At 35.5% G+C, this 27,199-nt stretch overlaps 2 protein-coding genes and 1 pseudogene across 3 annotated transcripts; 2 read left to right on the forward strand and 1 right to left on the reverse strand.

Moving 5' to 3' along the window:
* The first annotated feature begins 3,477 nt into the window (after positions 1-3,477).
* On the forward strand, positions 3,478-5,035 carry LOC132172318 (xyloglucan endotransglucosylase protein 1-like; annotated as a pseudogene). The gene is made up of 3 exons (XR_015912683.1): positions 3,478-3,979; positions 4,065-4,263; positions 4,633-5,035. The product of XR_015912683.1 is annotated as a xyloglucan endotransglucosylase protein 1-like (transcript).
* Positions 5,036-9,524: 4,489 nt separating this feature from the next.
* Positions 9,525-16,841, forward strand: LOC132170778 (oxoglutarate-dependent flavonoid 7-O-demethylase 1). The gene is made up of 4 exons (XM_059581881.2): positions 9,525-9,849; positions 15,323-15,570; positions 15,649-15,973; positions 16,510-16,841. Exons 1-4 carry the CDS (start codon positions 9,604-9,606, stop codon positions 16,774-16,776), a joined length of 1,086 nt encoding a protein of 361 aa, XP_059437864.2. The 5' UTR covers positions 9,525-9,603; the 3' UTR covers positions 16,777-16,841.
* Positions 16,842-21,915: 5,074 nt separating this feature from the next.
* On the reverse strand, positions 21,916-26,703 carry LOC132172213 (alpha,alpha-trehalose-phosphate synthase [UDP-forming] 1). The gene is made up of 7 exons (XM_059583675.2): positions 26,677-26,703; positions 26,543-26,632; positions 25,982-26,370; positions 24,297-24,411; positions 23,849-23,897; positions 23,021-23,121; positions 21,916-22,296 (listed from the first exon to the last, which is right to left on the reverse strand). Exons 1-6 carry the CDS (start codon positions 26,701-26,703, stop codon positions 23,021-23,023), a joined length of 771 nt encoding a protein of 256 aa, XP_059439658.2. The 3' UTR covers positions 21,916-22,296.
* Positions 26,704-27,199: the final 496 nt, after the last annotated feature.

Raw genomic sequence — 27,199 nt, forward strand, 5'->3', positions numbered from 1 at the left:
TTTTATATTTTTCCTATCATGTTATTTTAGCTGAAATGTACCATCAATGATTTAAATATTTTAGGGACTTTCAATCCTTTGTATTTTTGTGCTATTTCTTTGTAGCATCCCAAAGTTAAGTACTTTAGGCAAAGGCCAAGTTGATGGGCTTAGAGTGTGCAAGCCCATGAGTGATGCCTATGCTAAACTTAGTTAAATGAATAAAGGCCGGCCCCCTAATTAAATTAGTTTTTTGGCATCTTTATTTAATGAAAATGGTTGCAAAGTCTTGTAAAAAACTTAGTTCCGGGAGTTAATGAAAATTTTTATTCATCAAAAAAAAAAAAAAAATTGTTGCAAAGTAAACCCTAATACTAAAACGTTAGCTGCCTATCTTGTAGCGTTTATAAAGAATCATGTTTCTCATTTGGTACACGGAATGATTATTTCATTAAGAAAAAAACATACATATCGGGCGTTATGGAATCTCGATATATAGTTGATGAAATATGATTTATATGAATTGGTAAAGGGCCAATTATGTGAAGCTTTTTGTAGGATAGTTTGCTGGGTTTTTTATTGTGGAAACTTGGGTTGCATGTGATGTGATGGTGTTTTTTTGTGGTCATTTTGGAAGCTAACCGATTGAGGTGAAGGGGCAGATTGGCCGGTAGCTCTTTTGTTTGGGTTGTGGATTTCGCATATTGAAAGAAATGAAGAATTTTTTTTGGAGTTGATGGGATTCTTGGATGTATTTTAACGGATGTTATGGTGTTTTATATTCCACAAATATGTTTGTGATTTTCTTTTTCAATATTTAGATTTGCAGAAAAATTAAGAAAAAGAAATAATGAATTTTTTGAAAAACTCATTCAATTCCTCAAAGAATTGCTATTTATTTTTTTTTTTTTTTTTGAAAGAGAAATATGTATTCTTCTTAGTAAGAAATTGGCTATTCTTAAGAATGGTATACTCCCAAATAAATAGTCACTTTATTTTAACGCATGATCTATTCCGCATATCCAGTGTGACCTAATTAAGCCCCGTTTGACACGTGAAATAGACTCTTAAAATGAAATAGCTATTCCATGTGAATAACTATTCTTCTATTTGATTTTATACCATTAAAAGGAATAAATATTCCCTATATATATATATATATATATATATATATATATATATTCTAGAAAAAAGGAAAGGAATAGCTTTTGATATGAATAACTTTAATTTCCCTTGAAGAATGGAATAGGTTATTCAAAAAAATCAAAAAAATTTTTTTTCCTCTTCACACTTCAATTGAAAAAAAAAAAAAAAAAATCACAAAATATTTTATGAGTGCCACAGCTTCTGCTCAACCAGATCGAGGCAAAGCTTCATACTCTCTCTCTCTCTCTCTCTCTCTCTCTCTATATATATATATATATATATATATATATATATATTATTCAACACCTGTAGAACAAAAAATTGAAGTTAATTAGGATGACAAACACACACACACATATATATATATATAGAACTCCGTGAGATGATAAAGTTGGCAACTTGCAAAGCAAAGCACCCACTTTATTTTTCTCAAGAAATAAAGCAGCTCACGTGTGTTCTCGTACTTCGACCCCTTTGTCCAACTCTCAAGTCATCTTGATTCCTTCTTTCTATAGCTAATTAAATCAAGCTGTCTCCTCTAATAAGAAAATACAGCCTTAAAACACCAATTATGTTGTTGATAACACCTCTCACAAAATGATATACACAGCTCATTAATTCTGCTACCTCTGAGATATGCCAAGATTGCTTCCATTACAAAGACATGTCGTCTTCCTCCATTGTTGCAGGCTAACTTTTCTTTCCATCTTTTGTCCCGGTAATACTCCTCGTATATCTTCTTCTACACTAAGATTAGAGCCAACAATTTTTTATACACGGAACTTGATACGAACTCAACACGAAATTAAAATGTTAGGGTTGAAGAGTATGACCCGTTTAATTAAATAAGTCTGGTTAGGATTGACTTATATGATCTTATATCTATATTTTGACACGATTTAAACCTAACACGCGATATAATGACAGATAATTTTTAACATAACGTACATGCTAACCCAATACAAAATTAGAGCATTAGAATTGAGAGATTTAATCCCGTTTAATTAAATTGATCAACTTAAAGTTAATCTATATAAGGTTCGTTTCGGATTGCGGTTTTAATAAGTGAGATTTTAAAAATTGCATTTTTTAAATCGTAAAGGCATTTGGTAAAAAACATGTTAAAAAATGTTTTTATTTTTTTATTTTTTTTATCAAATATTTATTATGTGAAATAGTGATTTTAGTTTAAATTCGTTTTTTTTTTTTTTTTTTTTTTTTCAATTAAGCACCTCTTAGCCAACTTATAGAAATTGCAATTTTTTTTTTTTTTTTTTTTCTATTTTAGACTAAGTGCTTTTTAAATCGCAATATCAAACGCTTTACATTTTGCGATCTTTTTAAAAATGCAAATTATTCTTATGAAGGTGCAATTCCAAACGCACTTATAATCTTATATATATGTCTCAATATGACCTAAACTTGACACACAAATACAAATTAACTTCCCTACCTCCAAAGACCAGCTACAATATATATATATATATATATATATATATATATATATACTTGAAAATATTATAGCTTATTCTGGAGATAATCACACAGCAATTAAAGGTAGCGTAGAAGATGGCGCCAGGTCATGTGGCCATGCAACATACGCGCGTTTCTGTGATAGCTAGCCAGCTCCAACTCTTATTTCCATGCAACCTCTTCAGCCACATCACTTTAGGGGCCTGCACGTGTCCTCTTGCATGATGTCAAATAATTTATCCTCTCTATATCTCATCACATATAATCATGCACAAAGCTTCAAAATTGGAGAATGTTACATCATATGCAGGCACATTGCTCTGTGCCTTCCTCGGCTGTTTTGCCAAGGCAAAGCCAAATCGGTGTGCCGTCAGAATTTCAAATCACAAGGAATGAGAGGATTGAGATTCTCTACTTTCAAATTTATAAATTTTGAGCAGTTTCTTTCATTCTTTAACGTCTAAAATAAGCTATGTTTTAGTATTTAATGAAAAAAATATGGCTTATTAAATTCCTTTAGGGTAGCTTTCTCATTAAATGCTGAAATATAGCTTATTTTAGACGCTTAGATGAGATAAACGGCTGATATTTATTAATTTGAGAATCTTAAATTTAAAAGAAATTTTAAGAGATTTCAATCCACAATAAAATACATTTTTTTTAAAAAAAAAATGTACAATTTTAAAGATAAAACTGCAATTTGACGGACCTTTAAATGCTATATCCCCGTATACTCCAAACTCATTCACAACTTTCTTATTAGCTAAAAACACTCAACTGCCAGCTCCATTCTCTCTGTATATTTATTAATTTTAAAAATGCACAATTTTAAAGACAAAACGGCAATTTCACGGACTTTAAATGTTCTATCCCTGTATACTCCAAACTCATTCACAGCTTTCTAATTAGCTAAAGACACCCAATTGCCAGCTCCATTCCCTCTGTATATTTATTGATAATTGTACACTACTTCTTCAAGCATCCTACGCCCTTCGCCACGCACACCCCTCTCTTTCTCTCTCCATTACCTATAAATTCCTCCTCCCAACACAAATACACAATCTCACCATATTCCAATTAATTCTCTCGATCTCTAGAGATGGCAGCATACATTTGTCATAGGATTTCAGAATTGCTCTTGGTTTCACTCTTTGTGAGCTCCTTTGTGGTTTCTTCTGCTGGCACTTTTGATGGAGATTGTGACATCTTGTGGGGGGATCATCGTGGGAAGATTCTAGATAATGGGAAGCTTCTCACACTTTCACTTGACCAAATATCTGGCTCTGGTTTCCAATCCAAAAGAGAGTATCTGTTTGGAAGGATCGACATGCAGCTGAAGCTCGTCTCTGGTAACTCTGCTGGCACCGTCACGGCTTACTATGTAAATCTCTTATCTCCATTTTTGACATATATTGAGAAACAAGAGAAAATTTGCTAGCTCCAAGTTTGTTCTTTAATTTCTGCAGCTATCCTCAGAGGGGACTAATCATGACGAGATTGATTTTGAGTTCTTGGGGAACTTGAGTGGACAGCCTTATATCGTCCACACAAACGTCTATACACAAGGGAAAGGCTAGGGGAGAGAGAGCAACAATTCTACCTCTGGTTTGACCCAACAAAAGATTTCCACACCTATTCCTTTGTATGGAATCCACAGCTAATTATGTAAGATATTTACTTCTCACATCATGTAATCCGTGCATCTTGCAAATTTTGACCTTGACCCGAGTTCAATTCCACATAAAATTAGTGAATTTGGAACTTGTTTATTTAATTAAATAAGTCAGGTTAGCATTTATTTATATAGTGCATAATTCAAACTTGTCATGTGACATTTATAGTTGACACTTTTAATCAGCAGACCCGTCACAAACCTAACATAAAATTAGCGAGTTATGATTAAAGGGTTTGACGTCACCCAGTCCTAAGATTCTTAACCAATATTTTGAATATTCTAGTACACCATTAATTTGAATATTCTAGTACACCATTAATTTAAGTAACATTTTTTGGTATTTCTCTCTCTCTCTGCAGTTTCTTGGTGGATAACACCCCCATAAGAGTATTCCACAACGAAGAGTCCATTGGGGTTCCCTTCCCCAAGAGCCAGCCCATGAAGCTTTACTCGAGCCTCTGGAATGCAGACCAATGGGCAACAAGAGGTGGGCTTGTGAAAACGGATTGGTCCAAGGCTCCTTTCACTGCCTACTACCGCGACTTTAATGCTAATGCCTGCGTGTGGTCTAGAGGCTCATCTTCTTGTGGTTCAACGTCAACGAGCTCCGCCACTCCTGGTGGTTGGCAAACTCAAGGGCTCGATGCAAATGGGCGAAGACGACTCAGATGGGTGCAAAAGTACTTCATGATTTACAACTATTGCACTGATTTTAAGCGATTTCCTCAGGGTCGCCCACGTGAGTGCCGGCGTACTAGCTAGCTCTTCATTTGAAACTGAAAATGTTGTTTGTAACTTTGTGTGAGTATATATATATATATATATATATATATGTGTGTGTGTGTGTGTAAGGTATCTTTCTGCTATGGGTTGTATAATATGTTAAAAAGTATTTATTATATTATTAAATTTATGTATTTTTAGTGTTATAGATCAGTTATATATTTTACATTATAGGCTTCATAGGTTAAAAATGGAGTTTGAGCGTGAGAGAAATTGTTAAAGTATTGATAAAAATGTTAAATCCATCTCTTCCTATAAGCTTAAGCTTTGAATAAAATGAAACACGTCAAGTCAACATGTAAATACATTGTCCAAATTCTAATTACCTGTAAACTGGATTCTAGAAATTTTGTTTCAATTTGGTCTATTAAACTGATATCTGTCTTAGAATATGCGATTCTCACATGTATAGTAGGTGAGAATTATGTGTTTTAAAGACAAATTTCATTTTAATAAATTAATTTGAGAGAAAACTCTCATTTTTATATTATTTGGTAGTCTTGTGAGATCAATAAGAATCCTAAATAAAATATTTTGTTTTGTGTACTATGATGTTTAAGAACTAAAAGCTGGAGGGAGAACATTCCCTGATCCATTTTCACAATTCATTCTCTCTTCTTTTACCATAACCATTTTCATTTCATCCAATTAGAATATCAAATTCTCATTGGATAAAATGCTTGAAAAAGTTATGAATAAAACATGATCAATTTGGAACAACAAAATTTTAAAGAGCATGGTGACATTTACTTGCAAAGAGAATCGGTTTTTGAAACTTAATTGGATGAGAACTTAGATTTCCTTCATTCCTCTCTCACGTGTGCCTTGGAGTTTTGGTGAAAGGAATTTTGAGAGAAAGCAAGGGATTGCTGAATGGATTGAAGGTTCTAGACTTCTAGGAAAATTAGGGTTTTTGGGTGAAGTCTCCAAGTTATGCAATTTTTGGAGTAGTTTTAAGAAATTTGAAACTCAAATCTTGTTAATCATTGTGGCATGTGAGTACGAAGGATTTTAAGTTATTTTGAAAACTCAATTTGTGATAATCAATGTGGTACATGGTTTAGGAGAGATTTTAGGTAAGTTTTTAAAATCAAAACTTTGATGAATGTTCCATGGTAGAATATCATCACTAGGGAAGATTTTTTGTTTTTGTTTTAGTTTCTCTTTTTTTTTTTTTTTTTAAAAAAAAATAAAAATAAAGAAAGGTTTGCATGTTAGGAAGTCTAGAGACGTCAACACATGGGTTCATAGAAAGGGTTATCTTTTCTATTTAAGAGACTGGCCCTAAAAACAGCTTAGCCGGAGGTAGGATCCAATGGCTAGAAGAGCATCGCATTTCGCACGATGCCCAGTATGCCCTTGACAACCCTTAAAAATCCGGAGGATTAAGTGTCTTCCACCCCCGATTGTACTCATAACCGCATAAGGTCTCTAAGGTGAACAACATCTAGCCAATAGAACAATGTAGGCAAGGAAAGTCGGCAAAATGGATCTATAACCTTGGGAAAAAGATTGGCTCTAAGATCTGGTCAAGGGGTTCCCAATTTTTTTAGAGGCTAGCTAACTGGGCTATAGGAATTCCTACAACCGAGAAGGCTGGGTTTTAGGTTGGTTGGCTAAGCATGTGGTTTTGCTAGGGTGGTTGGATTACTTTTTCGAAAATCAAACTTTTGAGCATGCACATATGTGGAGTTAAACTTTTGGCTAATAAATTTCATAAGGAAATTTTGAGAGGTTTGAATGCTTGAGTAGTGCTAAGTCCTTAAATAACTCTTTCCCATCTTTGATATTTGTTTTGAATTTGAAATCTAAGAGAGAGCAAGATGGAGAGTTCAATAGGACTTAGCACCAATCAATAGGACTTCCTTTCTAATATGGAGAGTTCATTTATTTAAAAAAATAAAAAATAAAAATTGATATGCTTCCTCGAAAAGAAGAAAAGTTTGGACAAATATGAGATTAATCAACAAGTTAATTTCCTAGCTAGGAAGGTAATTAATGTAACAAAACATACATGAAGACAAGCATGCATGGAGTTTTTGTTCCTGTGCTCAAACTTTTAACCTTAACAATGGTTTTTCAAAATGTACAGTTTTTTAAGAAGACAAGTCATAAATGCAAATATTCAATCAATTAAAGTACGTTGTCGGCCGGTGGGTCAGTCATCAGAGTCGTTGGCATGCATACAATGGAGATTAATTTGTCGGCAACCTCAATATTCCACTCGGTGGAAATATTCAATTTGAAATTCTCTACTAAAAATAAGGTTAAAAGTAGAGAAAAGTAAGAAGACATAAACACTCTACATTAACTACCACAGATAATTACCAAAAAAAAAAAAAAAAACTACTACAGTTAATTAACTTTAAAGCGTTATAAAAACTATGATCTAACGAGACAAATCATCAACAAAAATTGCAAAATAACATGAACCACTCGTAGTATTAAAAATAAGGGAAAAGGTTCTAAACATCAGAATGAACTATCGGTGTGTTTGGGATTGCGATTTCGCTAGAATAATTTGAGTTTTTAAAAGATATTTCAAAACGTAAGGCGTTTGACATTGTGATTCAAAAAACACTTAATTTAAAATAGGAAAAAAAATGTGATTTCTATAAGTAGGTTAATTAGGGGTACGTATTTGAAAATGTGCGAATTACACAACAAATATTTGATAATAAAAAAAATACTTTTTAACATGTTTTACCAAATTCTTTTGAAATTTTAAAAAGTAGCGATTTCAAAAACACAATTTTTAAAATCCCACTTATTAAAACCACAATTTTAAATGGACCCTAAATCAAAAGGAGCAGGTATAATCAACATGCTATTATTAAAAGTCAATGCCAATTGTTTCACAAATTGACAAAAAACACAATAAAAAAAAATTGGTGGGCACTCTTATACATATAAGCTAATAATTGTACATGTCCCAAACTTTAGTGATTAATATAATGGATGGTGATATGGTAAAGTACTGATAGGCCCCCTCCTACCACCTCTCTCCCTTGTTAGCACAGGATCCTGTGAACAATTCCATTGCTGATACCCCACAAAACTCCATCAGGGTTTACCTAGAAAATATTTTCTTGGTGTCAAGATAGAGCAAGCTGGCCCCTCCTTCACGGCTCCACCAGGCTTTGGTAATTTAGTCCAAGAGCCAGAATTTAATAAGTTGAAAAGGACGAACCACTTGTGAGCGAGAGAAAATGGAAAAGTAAAGTAGGTTGTACAGAAAAATAGTGACCTCATGATCAATGTTATCTAATAGCTTTTGTTTGTTTGTTTGTTTTTTTTTTTTTTTTTTTTTTTATGGAAAAATGCAAAATCACTTCATGATTTACTTCGTTTGCACTTGAGAGCTCCTACTACGGTCAGTGCGTAAAAGACCACTTTTACAGCACCCAATATATATTTGACATGTAACGGAAGCACAGTTTATGGAATAGGATGAAAACACGGGATTTCTTCTTCTTCCCACGCAAGTTTCTGCCTTTCTTCTTCATCTTTCATCACTGTCGGCGAAATTTTGTCTTCAGACCCATTGTTTCCTCTTCTACTTTTTCTCTTTTCTCTCTTTCCTCTTCCCTCTCCCCCTCACCGACGGGCTGCCACGGGTGTTTGTGGCCTGTTCAATTTTTTTTTTTGTTGGGGGGTTTTTTCTAATGGGTCTTCTCTCCACAGCTGGGTTTGGCCGTGACCTAGCCGTGAGTCACCCTATTCGGCCTTTTTTTAGCCAAACCCAGCCTCAAAACTTGTTTCTAATGCCTAAAAACTTGTTTTTAATGCCTTAAAACTCGTTTTTAGATTCAAAACTAAAACCTAAAAGTGGAAGATTAATCTTTTAGGGATTCTATCACTCTAAAAGGATCCACCAGAGAGGGCTTGTTTCAGCAGACTCACGGATATCTTGTGCAAATCCATGTAGAGGGCTTGGTTCAACAAAAATCTAGTGTATTTTGTTGCAGGTTATTTTTGTGCATTTTTTGTACTTTAGGTGATGTGTTAGGCTTCTATTGGTTTCTGCAAAAGTGGCATTTTACAGACCGACCTGATAGAAGGTTTTTCCTTTGCAATTACGTCTACTTGGCATTAAAGCGAAACAATTTAGTTTTTATAGTCAAATTTTGTTCACCGACTTAATAAATTCAGATAACATGAAATATCGGAATCAATAAAATTATGACATTTGTCCTATTTAAGTCAGTATCACACTAATAAAATCTATTAAATTTGTAAACAGACTTTGACTTTGGTGACTAAATTTTTTTTTTTGTTTTTGGCATATCTCAAGAACTACGAGTTCAATTGTATACTACATAAATCTAATTATAAATCACTAAAACCATAAGGACTAATTTTTAATTTTTCCTTTTTTTCTTTTTCCCCCTTGTAACTTTCATTAAAAGACAGACAATTAGATTTGTCTAAAATTTGTGTCTATCATTGATTAAAAAAAAGAGTCGTGTCAATATTCTTAAAGTTGAGTGTTCTTGATTGGGAGTAGGTAGGATTGAAGCATTTGGGCTCTGGGTTTTCTTGGAGCTATGGAAACAGAGCAATCGCTGGGGAGCTCTCTCCCTGTTCCTTGTGTTCAGGAGTTGGCAAAGGAGACGATGGCGACAGTGCCGCCGCGGTATGTGCGTCCCGATCAGGACCCTCCAAACATATCCGACACCACTTGTTTACCCCAAGTCCCAGTCATCGACATGCAGAAGCTTTTCTCCCCTGAATTTATGGACTCTGAGTTGGAGAAGATGCACTGCGCATGCAAAGAATGGGGTTTCTTCCAGGTCATCCTCTCTTCCCCTCTCCTCTTTCTCAATTTTTTTTTTTTTTTTTTTTTAAATTTTTTTATTTTGATATGTTAATTTTTTCTAAACATAAAATGCTTTTTGTTGGAAAATGTTTTCAGTGAAAAATATTTTCTTGATTTCTTGAAAAATATTTTTAGGCGTTTAGCGCGTACGAAAAATCATTATTTTTTTTATATATATTTTCATTCGATCATATTAAAATTTAAATTTCGAAAGTCTCCCGACTCCAGGCCTAGCAGTGTCATAACTAGTTCTCGACATGTCCTGACCGAGTCCTGATGGTTTCTAATTGGGTCTCTGTTAGGTCTCAGTGGGTTCTATCTAGGTCCAACGGTGTCCCATTTGGGCCCACAACAAGTTCCGACGGATCTTAGTTGAGTCCTGACAGGTCCCAATCGGGTCATGATAAGGTTCCGATCGGGTACTGGTAGGGTACTAACTTGGTCCTAACTAGATCTTAGCGGTGTCCCAGGTGAAAAATTCTAAACAGATAAATATTACAATTTTATGCGGAATTAACAGATATATATCAAAACAAACATTCACCAAAATAAGAACAATCACACACAAAGATTTTGGTGACGAAGAGGAAACCTTTTAGAAAACGTTCTAAAAGTAAAACCTCTCCGGGGCAGCCAAACCCAGGAAATCACTATCAAAAGATTATCCAGAGATTACAGACACTAGGAACACTTACAACCCTTTGCAAGACCTTGACTCTGTAAGATCGACAAGCCTCCAACTTGTCTCCTCGCTCACAATCTTCTTCAACGTGATTCTCCTTTATCGGACCCTTCCGATAGACTTCAATTAAGCACACGATCAATACTAACAAAAATCCTCTAAGAGGAATCAATTTGGCTCACAACAAAATAATCACTCAAGCACAGCCTCACACGAACTCTCTGGGGGTGAAAATTCGTGCCTCTCTCTTCTATAATGATGTATATATACCCCCGACAAAACCCTAGACCTAACCCACTTAAAAACACGTTTTTGGGCCTAAAACTTACGGGGGGTCCGGACCCGTTAATGGGCGGTCCGGACACGGCTTTGCGGAGCAAGATTTTAGTTTCTGGAAATGAGGTCCGGACCCGGGGAATTGAGGTCCGGACCCGGCCTGTCAGGTCTTCATCAACAGCTCCGATCGATGGGCGTTTGTGGTCCGATTGAGCTGAAATTTTGCAGGGACGTTCATAACACATGAATCTACATTATGAACGGTGGAGATTGGATTCTGAGCATTCTATGTCAGTGTTTGAGCCATGAACAGTAGCATCTGCATTTTGAAACTGAATTAAGCCAACACAAGAACTAACAAACTCCCCCTTTGGCAATTCAGTGGCAAAACCAAAATGTCGAGCCAATCCCATCATCTCCCCATATTTACTCCCCCTTTTTGTCACAGAATGACAAAAGGTCTTCATGTTTCCTGAAACACTTCACAAAATACATCAAGGCATATGTGGAACAAGAAGACATAAATAAAACTCATGATAAAAAAATGACGTAGAATGCGTGATCATAAAGAAACATCAGCAAAACTCCCCCTCAATGTATGACTCAATTAACAACAGGAAACTGGAAATGCATAGCATGTTTCTCCCCCTTAAAAGTTAAATGAACACACATGATAACACATCAATGACTCATGTATTGCACAATGAATATCCAAACATGCTCCAAATATGCAAAATATACATGAGATTAGAAATGGCTAGAAACTCATATTGCTTAACCTAAGCCAAGAAAATGTTCCATTCAACCCATGCTTGTGTGGTGTGTGGGTAAGCCATCCAAAGAGAAAAAATTTCAATTTACAAAATGAGGAGAAAGTTTCACCACCATGAGGTTTTGACAAGTATATCAAATCAAAAGTCAAACCTTATCATACTAGGGCCTAGCCACTCTCATCCTATACAATTCTCTTTGTAAAATATTTTGCACAAGTTTGACACAGTGAAATAAATTTCTTTTGGAATATGATCTTTTGATTTTATTTGTTTCACTATTTTGTTTATTTTTCTCTTTGAGAAAGTGTCCTTAAACTTTTGGTGCTTATCACAACAGAGAAAGCAGGAATTTTTAAGCCCTAGGTTCAACTAGCATATGGTCAATTTGAAAAATATGACTAGTCAAAAACCTCATATGGCTACCTAACAGACCTCACAAATAAAGTGAAACAAAACCTCAATTTAAGCTTAACTGTGCACAAGAAATAAAGCATAGGCAAAAAGTACCACATAAGCTCAGGCTTTAGGTAACCACAAAAACAAGTTCATTGACACAAATTTTCATCTCATGCATATTAAGAACATTCCAAGACGTAAGGAATTAAATTCATAAAAAGCAACATGAGAAATTAATGAAGTATCTCGGTGCATAAGACAAAATAAAGAAAAGAAAGAAAAAAACAACCAAAGTAAAATATTTTTGTCTTTTTGTTATTTTTCACAAAAGAAATGCACACAAACAAAATACAATTTCAAAACAAAATAAAACAAAAATGCAATGAAAAACGAAAAACAACATGCTCTAGGATATGCAAAGATATGCATGAAAAACAATCCTAGACATGTGGGTGACTCACCTAACATAAGGTGAGATCATCACCACTCCCCCTCAAGGGGTGAATGGTATCATCCTTCCTAACCCAAACTTGAGAAATCTTAGGTCTAGACTTATGACTTTGCTTAAACTTATCTAGCCTAGATAGCACTTCTCTCATCATTATGACCAAACCCTCACTTTCTTTCCTAGAATAGGAATTTTTATTTATATGCACATGAGGTTTCAAATTAAAACAGTGAGGTCGAATGTGACCCACTTTGCCACAGTGATGACATGTAGGGACAAACCTTTGTGAAGGTAATTTCCTAGGAGGATGCATGACTCTAGGTGTAGGGCAAGATGCTTGAGGCTCAATGTAGATTTTCTTACCTTTATTACCTTGAGGAGTCGGAGCAACTACTTGCTTTTCTTCACTTGAAGATTCTTCTACTTTCACTGGTTTAACAAAAACAGTCTTTGAAGTAGAAGCACGGTTAGAAGACAAAGAAGCAGTTTTATCAAATCCTAAGCCAGATTTGTCACTAGATTGCTTTTGAATATTCAACATTTTATCAAGCTTTTCACTAGAGAATTTACTCAAGTGATTTCTAGATGCAATCAGATCATTTTGAAGGGATTTATTTTTAGCAATTAACACATGATTTTCAGATTTGAGAGTATTGCAAACAACATGTGAATCACTCAAAGATTTCAACAAATTATCCCTTTCAAGTTCAAGATTCTTAAAATCCTTAACAATTTTCAAGTTAGTATTTCTAAGCATAGAAAACTTTTCCATTAAATTGTTAAAGGAGTTTTGAAGATCATTAACCCTATTTGATTCATTATCAGGGGCAGACTGAACATCTGATTGATTAGAATCATCAGAATCATAAGATGCACCAAAAGCCATATAATTAGGAGTCTCTTCCTCATCAGTGTCACTCAATGTAATATTGAAAGCTTTTTGACCTTTTGGCTTTTTACTCTTGAGGTTAGCACAATCCTTTTGCACATGACCATAGCCAGAACACTCATAACATTTTGGACCACGTGGGTCTCTTTCATTTCTACCCTGAGTACTCTCTTTTTGTTTTCCAAATTTCTTGGAAATTCTATGTTCATTCTTAAAATACCTTCTAGCTATCAATGCAAGTTCCTCATCATCTGGTGAATCCTCATCAAATAACTCATCAGAGTTCTTCCTAAGAGTTCTAAGGGCAATATCCTTATTTTTCTTAGGTTGAGGCAAGGAAAACTCATAAGTTTGAAGAGCACCAACTAACTCTTCTATCCTCATGGTATTAAGATCAGTGCATGACTCAATAGCAGTTACCTTCATTCTGAATCTTTCAGGGAGGGATCTCATAACTTTTCTAATAAGCTTAGTGTCAGAAACTTTCTTTCCTAGATTTATCATGGAATTTCTAATTTCACTAAGTTTACCAAAAAATTCATTGAATGTCTCATCCTCTAACATTTTAATATCCTCAAACTGAGAAACTAACATTTGAAGTTTTGAAGCTTTAACAAGATTAGTTCCTTCATACGTAGTTTCTAGGATCTCCCATGCATCCTTGGCACTATCACAATTTGAAATTCTGGAGAACTCAGTTTGTGAAATTGCCAAGCATAGAGCATTCATAGCTTTGTCATTCGCCATACGAGTTTGTTTTTCAACATTAGACCATTCAGCAGTCGGCTTTTCTGGAGCTTTAAATCCAGATTCAATGACATGCCAAACGTCTATAGATTTTAAGAAAAATCTCATACGGGATTTCCAATAGCCATAATTTGATCCATCAAAATTAGGCACAGTGTTAAGGGTTTGAGACATCTTAAACAAGAAACAAAGATCACACTCAGGAATTTAATCCTTCACGGAGTGAACCCGCTCTGATACCAATTGAAAAATTCTAAACAGATAAATATTACAATTTTATGCGGAATTAACAGATATATATCAAAACAAACATTCACCAAAATATGAACAATCACACACAAAGATTTTGGTGACGAAGAGGAAACCTTTTAGAAAACGTTCTAAAAGTAAAACCTCTCCGGGGCAGCCAAACCCAGGAAATCACTATCAAAAGATTATCCAGAGATTACAGACACGAGGAACACTTACAACCCTTTGCAAGACCTTGACTCTGTAAGATCGACAAGCCTCCAACTTGTCTCCTCGCTCACAATTTTCTTCAACGTGATTCTCCTTTATCGGACCCTTCCGATAGACTTCAATTAAGCACACGATCAATACTAACAAAAATCCTCTAAGAGGAATCAATTTGGCTCACAACAAAATAATCACTCAAGCACAGCCTCACACGAACTCTCTGGGGGTGAAAATTCGTGCCTCTCTCTTCTATAATGATGTATATATACCCCCGACAAAACCCTAGACCTAACCCACTTAAAAACACGTTTTTGGGCCTAAAACTTACGGGGGGTCCGGACCCGTTAATGGGCGGTCCGGACACGGCTTTGCGGAGCAAGATTTTAGTTTCTGGAAATGAGGTCCGGACCCGGGGAATTGAGGTCCGGACCCGGCCTGTCAGGTATTCATCAACAGCTCCGATCGATGGGCGTTTGTGGTCCGATTGAGCTGAAATTTTGCAGGGACGTTCATAACACATGAATCTACATTATGAACGGTGGAGATTGGATTCTGAGCATTCTATGTCAGTGTTTGAGCCATGAACAGTAGCATCTGCATTTTGAAACTGAATTAAGCCAACACAAGAACTAACACCAGGGAAGTCCTAGTTGGGTCCCTATGATGTCCCAGTCGAGTCCTGGCTGTGTCTTGGCGTTCACTCTCTCTCTCTCTCTCTCTCTCTCTCTCTATATATATATATTATGTCTTTTTATGTAAAAATTGGAAATGTTTTTGTAGTTAATAAATCATGGAGTGAAAACTTCATTGTTGGAGAAGGTGAAATTAGAAATTCAAGAATTTTTCAAGCTGCCGATGGAAGAAAAGAAGAAGTACCGGCAAGAACCAGGACATTTGGAGGGGTTTGGACAGGCCTTTGTTGTGTCCGAGGAGCAAAAGCTTGATTGGGGAGACATGTTCTACATGGTCACTCTCCCAACCTCTTTGAGGAAGCCCCATTTGTTCCCAAAGCTCGCCCTGCCATTTAGGTCCTCTATCTCTCTCTCTCTCTCTCTCTCTCTGTGAAAAATATGAGAGTACGTAGTTTAATTAATCTTCACATGCAGAGATAACTTAGAAGCTTACTCAGCAGAGCTTAAAAGCCTTGCCATGAAAATCATTGAATTTATGGCGAAAGCTCTTAGAATGGACTATAATGACATGAAGAACCTGTTTGAAGATGGGAAGCAGGCATTTAGGATGAACTACTACCCTCCATGTCCACAACCAGACCTTGTGATTGGCCTCAACCCTCACTCTGATTCTGTCGGCCTAACAATCCTCCTCCAACTCAATGAAATGGAAGGCCTCCAAATAAGAAAAGATGGGATGTGGATTCCTGTTAAACCCCTCCCTAATGCTTTTATTGTCAACATTGGAGACATTTTGGAGGTAATTAAATCTCTTCGGGGTAACTTCATTTTACACTCTTGAATTACCATGCGATTTGACATACCTCCGAACTTTGAAACCTTTCAATTTGGACACCTGAACTTTCAATTGCAGTCAATTTATCACATTCATCAATTTTTGCCGTTAAAACCCCTAAAAAGACAAAATTACCCTTCAATTTTATTTTTATTAAAAAACAATTTTGAAAAGAAGGGTCACAAGGTGGCCCAACCGTGGGTCACCTTGTGATTTTTTTTTAATAATATATATATTTTTTAATTTTTAATTTGGAATTAAGGATAAATTTAAAATTTTATAAAAGAGTCAAATGTATAAACGTTATTATCTCACTTTTAATGTTTAAAATCTGACGCAGGAGTTCAAATTGAAAGCAATTAAAAGTTTAGGGTATGTCAAATTGCATTGTAGTTCAGGAGTTTATAGTGAATTTACCCCAATCTCTTTTTTATGTGCTTTGTAGAATCAAACATATACTTGACTTGTTCTTATGTGTTTTCCATGCATGTTTTTTGCAGATTGTGACCAATGGAATATACCGTAGCATTGAGCATCGGGCTACTGTTAACTCAGTAAAGGAAAGGCTCTCCATGGCTACATTTTACAACCCCAGACTGGAAGGAGATATGGGTCCAGCACCAAGCCTTATTACTCCAGAATCACCGGCATTGTTCAAAAGAATAGGAGTTGCAGATTACTTCAAGGGACTTTTCTCTCGTAAACTTGATGGGAAATCATACATTGATGTCATGAGGATCCAACATGAGGAACAGAAAGGTTCTTGAGACTTAAATCTTTCATATTGAAAAACTCATTGACTACAATAAATACCATGAAAGCTTTTGTGTAATATGCATGACTGCTGGCTAGTGGCTCCTATCGTCCTATGCTCAATCTGGTTTGATTATATGCCAGCCAGATTTAAATAAAAACATATTCATGACAAAATGGTTTGTTTGTTTGTTTTTTCAAATAAAAACATATTCAGCCTATTTTAAGGCTAGAAAACTTGAAGGAATCTCACGATTTTTACTTGAGCTCATCCAGATACTGAGACTCCTTTAAGTGAAAGAGAATACTCATGGAAGGATGTTGTTATTTGTAACAGCTCTTTTTATAAGCAATGGCGAAGTTGCCACAATAAGCTATACATACTTAGAGGGCTGATAGGCATCTCAACACTTTTTCTCAAATTTTATTTTTCAAATGATCTGGACTCCACATTCATTTAAGAAATAAAAACAATATAAATCTATTTATTTATTAAATAGACCAAATCATTTGAGAAAAAGTGTTGAAATGTCTAGTATTATCTACATACTTAATAACATCTCGGGATAAACATCTATATTTTCAACTTTTGCATTGTTACAATGCATAACAAAAGAATAGCTATAAAAAAAATGTTATATCTAACATAATGCCATAGATACATCACAAATGTTGATAAACATAACTAAGATGAGGTACAAAAGGAGATAGACTAATACACACTAGTCTAATACAAAAGTATGTGGCATTCCACGGCAACCGTAGTAGCCCGGGCACGAGGCCACTGTATCCTGGTCAACATTCTCATCACCTGCAACCACAACATTATTTATGCAATTGTGGAGTTACGACGTTTGCCCAGGCGCATTACTGACTTGCCACAATGAGCTGACTTTTTGTTTTCTATCATGAATTTACAATAACAGCTACACTTGGTTTTACGATATTTGTAAAACAGTTTGCAGCTGATGAAGTAAACATTATAGTTATGAAAACCTTCGAAACATATTATTTAGCTATGAATGTATGTGCATGCTTCAAACTCATGCTCAAAAACCTACAAATACAAACTCATCTAAAACATATCACATCTATATATACATCATATAGGTCAGCTACACCCATATACTTTTAACCTGAACCTTAGGCGAAATACAATTACATAAGCACATCTAAGCTAGCGAGAAACTATAAAACATCATATGCAAGAAGTTGTAAAGATACAATTACAGTGGTCTTCTAGAATGACCATGTTTGCTAACAGGTCCGAACACCACAAGAACATATACTCTAATACTCCCTTGAATGTATCACGTTCGGATATCAGTTGTTGAACTCGTCTCCTTTAAGCAAATACTCTTTACCATCTTCAACTGTAATTTAATTTGTTAACCTAAGCACACAACTACCTAATCTCCAAATAAATAAAGTTAAAATTTTGGACACTCAATTTAATGAGCCAACACAAAACCTAACCCAATGAATATTAGTTAGCATCGACCATGTCTTAGCCTAATAAATGGGAGAGAGAGATACCCAATTTTTTTTTTTTTTTTTTTAAAAAAAAATTTCAGTCTCATTAAAGAAGGATCATGAGCATAAACCTCTTACATTACAGAGCAAAAAGCTCTGAAAAATTATAGCAGACGCTACGAGGTTACAAATCATAAATGCTTGGATAAAAATCAAACATTCAAAACCTATATATGACATCAATATCCGCTAACTTATGACTACTTTTCAGTTGTAACACTAGATCTGTTCTAAACAGACTCAACTCAATGTATAGGTAGCTCATCTTCCTCGCTCTGAAAACAGATCACATCCACAACCCAAATAGATCACAATCCTTATTCAAACAAAAATACAAACAACAAAAAACAGAGAAAATCCAGCCCCAACAATCATAAAAGCACAGGTCTGCTCTTGAGAAGACTAGATGTACTCCTCATCGACCCAAAACGGTTGTGAAACTACATCATTTTCCTCGTAAATCACTCACGAGAGCAAATCTAAAGAGAAAAATATTATTCAAAACAAACAAAACAAACAACACAGCCTGCAAATCAGCAGCGACCGAAGTGGAGGAGATGATGGGTACTGGCCAGCGTTGGCACGTGGTGGAGCTGATGGAGGTGAAAGGAGGTGCAACACCTTGGAGGGCGGGTGGTAGCAGCTGGAGTTGCTAATATCTGACTAAAAAACACCTACAAAAACAAAAAAAAACCAACAAAAAAAAAACGAGTAGAAGGGGAGGGAGATTAGGAGGGGGGAGAGTGCGAAGGGGCCCTCCTCCTCTCCTGGACAGCTAGGCTCTCTTTATCTCTCTGTGTTTATTTTTTAGATACCCAAATTTGATATTGCTCAAAATCCAAATATTCCTCGTACATGCCAAGGACACATAAATATTTTCAAAACCCACCAATGCACGAGTTAGACTTACACGTGTATATATATATATATAAGTTATTCTCTATATTTTGTAGCACACGACACAGACAACGACAAGCCAGCTACCAAATTTCATTCTCCTTCTCATTTTTTCATCCATTTTCGTATAATGGACGGGTAAATTTATTATTGAATTTGTTGTGACAAATGCAAATTCCAAGATTAATCACCAAAGAAGTAAAAAAGTACAAAATAAAAAAATAACACAACCACACAAGACACCAAATCTAAGTGGTTTAACTTAACAAGCATACATTCACTGGCGGAGACGATCCAGGAGAAATTTACTAACAAAAGAGTGGAGTACAAAGAGTAGTATGAATAAAATCACTCAAACTCAAAAGCCACAATACACCCCGATCTTACTCAAAAGAGAATTAAATACAAAAGAGAAAATATTCTCTAAAATTCTCTTGCTGTTGACGTCCGTTGCACATTAGCAAGAACGTTCTTAGCCAGACACAACCGAATGGAACTGATAAAGCAAAAGAATTAATAGAATCCACTACCCATTGAGCTTCACCAAAAATTATGGAGAAGAGATTGGTTTAGGAAAAAATATTACCGTTGGCTCTCATTAGTAGAGAAGATATTCCTATATATTCCTAGTACCGTTAAAGACTTTACATGTGGACCAAGACAAGAAAATATTCCTATATATTCCTAGTACCGTTGAAGACTTTCCATGTGGACCTAGACAAGAACATATTCTATATGGTATATGGTGTAGCTATGCCATTACAGGTGTGGATGTGTGAAGATATTTCTATATATGCTAAAGTTACCGTTGAAGGCATTAATGCTACTATGGATGTGAGAACCTGCTGCAAGAAAATATATTTCCCTTTGTATTATGAACTTTCCTATAGGATCTAATATTACTGTTGCATAGTCAAGGAGTTTCCTTTATGGAACAAATTGTACCGTTGTAGGTGATGTCTTTCCTTTAATATTTTTCTCAATATATAGAAGAAAGATACGGCTGGAGTAACTCATGTTTTTGAGTAGCTCTTTGTCATTTCTAAACCACATTTGTTATTTTTCTCATGGTATCAGAGCCTTGAAGCCTTTTACACCTTTAGACAAATGGCTCAATCATCAACATCCTTCACCCTCTCTATGTCCAACCTGCATAACCTTATCACAGCAGTCCCACCTAAACTCAACTCCAAAAATTATCTTGTATGGCGAATGGATGGTGATATGTAAAGTACTGATAGGCCCCCTCCTACCACCTCTCTCCCTTATTAGCACAGGATCCTGTGAACAATTCCATTGCTGACACCCCACAAAACTCCATCAGGGCTTACCTAGAAAATATTTTCTTGGTGTCAAGATAGAGCAAGCTGGCCCCTCCTTCACGGCTCCACCAGGCTTTGGTAATTTAGTCCAAGAGCCAGAATTTAATAAGTTGAAAAGGACGAACCACTTGTGAGTGAGAGAAAATGGAAAAGTAAAGTAGGTTGTACAGAAAAATAGTGACCTCATGATCAATGTTATCTAAGCTTTTATTTGTTTGTTTGTTTTTTTTTTTTTTAATGAAAAAAATGCAAAATCACTTCATGATTTACTTCGTTTGCACTTGAGAGCTCCTACTACGGTCAGTGCGTAAAAGACCACTTTTACAGCACCCAATATATATTTGACATGTAACGGAAGCACAGTTTATGGAATAGGATGAAAACACGGGATTTCTTCTTCTTCCCACGCAAGTTTTTGCCTTTCTTCTTCATCTTCCATCACTGTCGGCGAGATTTCGTCTTCAGACCCACTGTTTCCTCTTCCACTTTTTCTCTTTTCTCTCTTTCCTCTTCCCTCTCCCCCTCACCGACGGGCTGCCACAAGTGTTTGTGGCCTGTTCAATTTTTTTTTTTTTTTTGGGGGGGTTTTTTCTAATGGGTCTTCTCTCCACGGCTGGGTTTGGCCGTGACCTAGCCGTGAGTCACCCTATTCGGCCTCTTTTTAGCCAAACCCAGCCTCAAAACTCATTTCTAATGCCTAAAAACTTGTTTTTAATGCCTTAAAACTCATTTTTAAATTCAAAACTAAAACCTAAAAGTGGAAGGTTAACCCTTTAGGAATTCTATCACTCTAAAAGGATCCACCGGAGAGGGCTTGTTTCAGCAGACTCACGAGTATCTTGTGCAAATCCATGTAGAGGGCTTGGTTCAACAAAAATCTAGTGTATTTTGTTGTAGGTTATTTTTGTGCATTTTTTGTACTTTAGGTGATGTGTTAGGCTTCTATTGGTTGCTGCAAAAGTGACATTTTGCAGACCGACCTGATAGAAGGTTTTTCCTTTGCAATTACGTCTACTTGGCATTAAAGCGAAACAATTTAGTTTTTATAGTCAAATTTTGTTCACCGACTTAATAAATTCGGATAACGTGAAATATCAGAGTCAATAAAATTATGACATTTGTCCTATTTAAGTCAGTATCACACTAATAGAATCTATTAAATTTGTAAACGGACTTTGACTCTGGTGACTAAATTTTTTTTTTTTTTTTGGCATATCTCAAGAACTACGAGTTCAATTTTATACTACGTAAATCTAATTATAAATCACTAAAACCATAAGGACTAATTTTTAATTTTTCCTTTTTTTCTTTTTCCCCCTTGTAACTTTCATTAAAAGACAGACAATTAGATTTGTATAAAATTTGTGTCTATCATTGATTAAAAAAAAGAGTCGTGTCAATATTCTTAAAGTTGAGTGTTCTTGATTGGGGGTAGGTAGGATTGAAGCATTTGGGCTCTGGGTTTTATTGGAGCTATGGAAACAGAGCAATCGCTGGGGAGCTCTCTCCCTGTTCCTTGTGTTCAGGAGTTGGCAAAGGAGACGATGGCGACAGTGCCGCCGCGGAATGTGCGTCCCGATCAGGACCCTCCAAACATATCCGACACCACTTGTTTACCCCAAGTCCCAGTCATCGACATGCAGAAGCTTTTCTCCCCTGAATTTATGGACTCTGAGTGGGAGAAGATGCACTGCGCATGCAAAGAATGGGGTTTCTTCCAGGTCATGATAATCTCAGAAGGGATAGAAATGCTTCCAACTTCACTCGTTGTCCTCTTCTTTTCTGCAACTCTAATCATCAAGTGATTTAGATAGGCCTGTTGTGCTTAGTCCCGAAATAACGTAGGGTTACAAAGCAAGTAAGCCAACACCTGTAGGAAGTGGCTAGGAATCTAATGCTAAATATGAAATGTTCTTATGAGTTTTAGCAGGAAACACCCTCAATAATCACTGCCTACTAAATGCGGCAAGAAATCAGATGCTTCACATGAATATACCTACCAGTTTGAACGGAATGTAATGTTGACTGGTAAGTAAGTATCTTATCTACTTATATATCATTGTCTAGTTTTTTAAGGCCAATCTCCCTGTTCTTTCCTGTAGCTGTGTATGTTTTCTTGCATTAATAGTATAGTACTCTAGCTCACCGGGTGAATAGGTAAGTTTTTATGGGATAGAATGTATAGAAACACTTAGACCCTCAGTCAAGTAGTTACTTTTGGATTAAATTATTCTTCTCTTTATGCCTCAAATATATCTTCAAGCTTACAAACAGTTTATCAACAACTAAAAGATACATTTCCTGGATATTGTATATGATGTTCATCCTCATCATCATTGTTTTAATTTTCTTTACGATGGTCTCTAGCCAAAAGTAATATTTTCTTCTTTTAAGTGATGGCCAAAACATCTTTGCTTGCAGGTATATCATTTTAAAAAAGCCAACAGTTCACTATGAATAAACTAATAATCATAAATAAAACCAAATAAATGGAAAGCTTAATTACCTAACTTAGAATGAGAACTCCTTTGTTGGAAGCTTGGCAGGCAACAAACTCATAGCTGACAAGATTCATTCCATCCCTTAAAGATGTTACGAGTGCTACATCTAAACAAGAAAGAGTGAATAAAAACATTTTGAGTGCAAATCTCCCATTAAATATAGCCTTTTATACAACAGTATGGAAGAAATGATAGGTTAATTGCATCTCCATATTGATGGCTTGCCTCAACAGTTTTAGTTAACAACAATGCTTCAATGTATGTCAAATGAAACAAATATTGCTAAAATTTGGACAACCAAAGATGTAATAATTATTATTTGGCCAATCAGGGAGGGAACACGCATTTTGTGCATTTATCTTAAGGAACCTTCTATTAAACCTTAATTAAGTATCTGAGTACAACTTCAATATATTGTCAATAGCAACATGTAACCATCTCTCTTACGATTGTCTTCAGTTAATGTGCTCACAGTGCTCTGACAGTATGCCAGAAAGTTAAAATATTTATATCCAATTTCCAGAAAATTGGATGGTTTATCAAAGACAATAGAAAAAAATACCATTTAAAAAACAGATGGCATGATACATTTAAAGGAGTGTAAGTAACAAGAACATAAAAACAATAAAGAGCATAGGCATGAGCTAACTGGAAGACTTTATTTTGCATTTAATTAGCATGAGAACTCAAGAAACAATTGATTAAGATATTTAATGATTTAATTTGCCTCCTTATACTATTTCAACACCTTAGCCATCTTCTTAACTTGGGGGAGACAAGACAAAAAAGACAACAATGACTACGTCTGTGATCGATGGCACAAAAATGAGTACCAGTAATAGCATATAGTGCACATAACGCATGAAAGTCGAGAGATCGATCCTGTAAATAAAGAAGAGAATGCTTTAGAATTCTTGAGATGATCAGCCAACAATAGTTGCAATAGAGAAATGTTTTTCGTAAGAGCATAGCTAAAGGACTTATTAGGGCATAATAAGAAACATATCGAATTAAGAAAGAACAATAATTTTATGATATTTGCCTAATTTTCAGTCTATGCAACATCAATACATGACAAAAGTTTAACTTCTTATCTTACACTGCGTCCAAAGACTATATAACAAAATGCATCTCTAGGACTTCAGTTTCAAATTAAGGGAGTACTTCATATTGATAATTATAATCAATGCTGACAAACCTATGAAATATATGAAACAAAGTGTGGATTTTGCAGGAGAATGGAAAACAAAGAAAGAGAGAGGGTGATCAGCTAATACGTACCGCAGCTACACGTGTAAGCTTTCCTTGATCCTCTACTCCTTCAGGCGTACCCTCAAGTCCAAGGATACGAGTGCAAGCACTTACAAAATGCCTTGCGTAATCATATGTGTGGAAACTGGAAGGTAAAATATCCACCAATTAAAACATTATGGTCTAGAGAACTTAACATAAAATCTATATGAGCACAGCCATTAAACTCTTTTAAAAGTATTGTTGATATTAAAATATCCACCAATTAAAACATTATGGTCTTGAGAACTTAACATAAAATCTATATGAGCAGAGTCATTAAACTCTTTTAAAAGTATTGTTGATATAACAGGCTGATATTGAATGCCCCATTTCCTGGTGCAACCGAAGGATGACATAAAAAAACTCTTTTCTTTTGCCTCTCACTTTTAACTTATCAGAATCCTAGATCTCCAATGATATAAACTTTATAGTAACTTTCATCTTATTGAACACTTCCTAGGGGAAGCTTTAAAATCCCCAACTCCCCAACTAGAAAAATCCTTTAAAATGGGGAACTAGATTTAGCATGATGGAGGTCGTCAATAAGGAAAAATGGCTCTGCTTATATGGTCCCAAAAGAAATGCTCTAATTAGTATTAAGGCATAATACATTTGCATGCTCCTTTTCACTGAAGTTGATAAAACTAATTAAAGGCCTGACTGAAGCTAACAAGAGCAAGCTACCACATTTCAGTTGCAGCTGCAGAGAGTTCATGAAGTTGCCCATTGATTTAATTAGGTTTTGTTTACTGGTATGAAGTTGACAATTAAAAGGAGGGAAAATGACGTAGGAACTAGCCTTTCTGAGAAATGGTACTATAAGGCCTATCATACATACATACATATAAATATACATGTATACATACAAACACACATATAAATTAATACACTAGTGTTCCCACCTAGTGAACCCCATGCATATTTGTTGGAAAGTTGGATTGCACCCTTTATATCTTTAAATGTGCTGTTAGGAGAAATTTATACGATTTCCTTGTTCATAAATTTTATGTCACGAACACTTGGGACAAACAGCAGTTTATCACATGCACATATTTTTCAAATTTGACCTAATCAATCATGAAGTAAATCACTTACTCAATAAAATTACAGAGTAAAGCAGCATAATCTAAAGGCAATGAATACCTTTGCATTTCTTGTTTATTCAACAATTATAGAAGCTTATGAATTTCCTAATGTTCTTCGGAGGTGGTAGGAATATATGTCAGTGTCATATGTAGGCATCGAATGGAGTATTGGCATCAGAGATGTTATAGTGGTCAATTACTACTTAAAACATAGTAATGCTAATATAAAATAAGAAAAACGAATATGATTTAGCATCTAATACAAAGACTTGAACACAAGCGTGCAACATATAGGATGTCACCAAAATGAGCAGTTTTTAAATTGGTAATCAAGGAGAAAGGTGAAGACAGTTTCTCAGCTCCTAAGGAGACATCAACCAAGGCAAGAGGCAAGAACACAACCATAGTTTACCAGCTGACCAAAGTCTATCACTAAACTTGGATGACATTTGGAGGCCTTTCTAGGCATGAGAACTTTGAGTTCCATCCAAATACCAGTCTACTCCAAAGAAGCATGATGAAGCAAAAACAGAATAAAACAAAGAATCGTGCATGTCCAAATAATATGCAGAAAAATGAATAGCTTACCCAACTAAATCAGCAGCAAGAACAGATCTCAACAGCTCTGACCGAGAAGGCAGCATTCTATGTATTTCAGAGGAGGGAAAGGGAGTATGAAGAAACCAACCAACTTTCATTTTGTTGTTATATTCTTTTAGATATTTCGGAAGAAACATTAGGGGGTAATCATGGCACCAAACTACATCTCCCTCCTTGTAATGTTCTTTCACTACTTCAGCAAACATTTGGTTTGCCTTCTTATATGCATCAAATTGAGACTGGAAACTACGGGTGGTTGCAAGTCGATCTTCCTGTGGAATCCCGAGATAATGGAAAAGAGGCCACAAGATGTTGTTACAGTAACCATTATAATACTGATGAACCATCTCCTCATCAAGAAATATTGGGATGCACCTCTGCAGTCAATAAACCAAAGTTAGTAAGGGAGAGACAGTACAATATTTGTTTGTGTATTGGGGGGGAATGGGAGCAAAACTTGCACATCATAGACATTATCCAATATTATAGATGATACTTGTGGTAGTTGTTAAGTTTTATGGGACTTCAAATGTAACCAAATTTCCGAACCTTTTCAGCTAAGGCGTTAGTGAGTGCTCTTTGTCCAACTTCATCGGGTACATTTACACCAGCCCAACCAATCCATTTGGCACCAAACTCCTTCAGGCCTGCAAACGAATTTCAAGGCTTCATTTAGCCTTCACTTCAGTGAATAGAGAATAAAAAAACATGCTTAAAAAAATTAAAAAATTTTAAAAAAAAAAAAAAAGGAGTGAGGGCAAACAGTAGAATCATTATTATTTTTAGCTTTGCAAGATAAAATAAAACAGAAAAATAGAAAATATAATTTATGAGGTGTGGTTCCAACTGATTAAATTATAATATAGAATGCTTAAAGAAAGAATAGGGATAATGAAAGATTTGACCAATCACTTACCTAAAAGTGCAGTGACTAGCCCTCCAGCACTTACCTCAAGTTGCCATGAGTCCTCACCCCTTCGGATAGCAGAGACCGGCAACCTATTGGCTACCACCAACAATCTTTGTTTAGAAGGGCGCCCATCTTGCCTTTGGCATCCATCAGCCAGAAAAGTTCTTGCAGCTGCAACCCCATTCAAGAACTCTTCCTCCCTAGGTAGACCCAAATTATTATTCTCAGTTGAACATGAATCATTCACATGGATTTCTGCCTCTCCGTTGCAATCTCTTGCTTCCTCACTTGATGGG

Source organism: Corylus avellana, chromosome 1 (genome assembly GCF_965113065.1).
Source record: "Corylus avellana chromosome 1, dhCorAvel1.hap1.2, whole genome shotgun sequence".
Classification (NCBI taxonomy): Eukaryota; Viridiplantae; Streptophyta; class Magnoliopsida; order Fagales; family Betulaceae; genus Corylus; species Corylus avellana.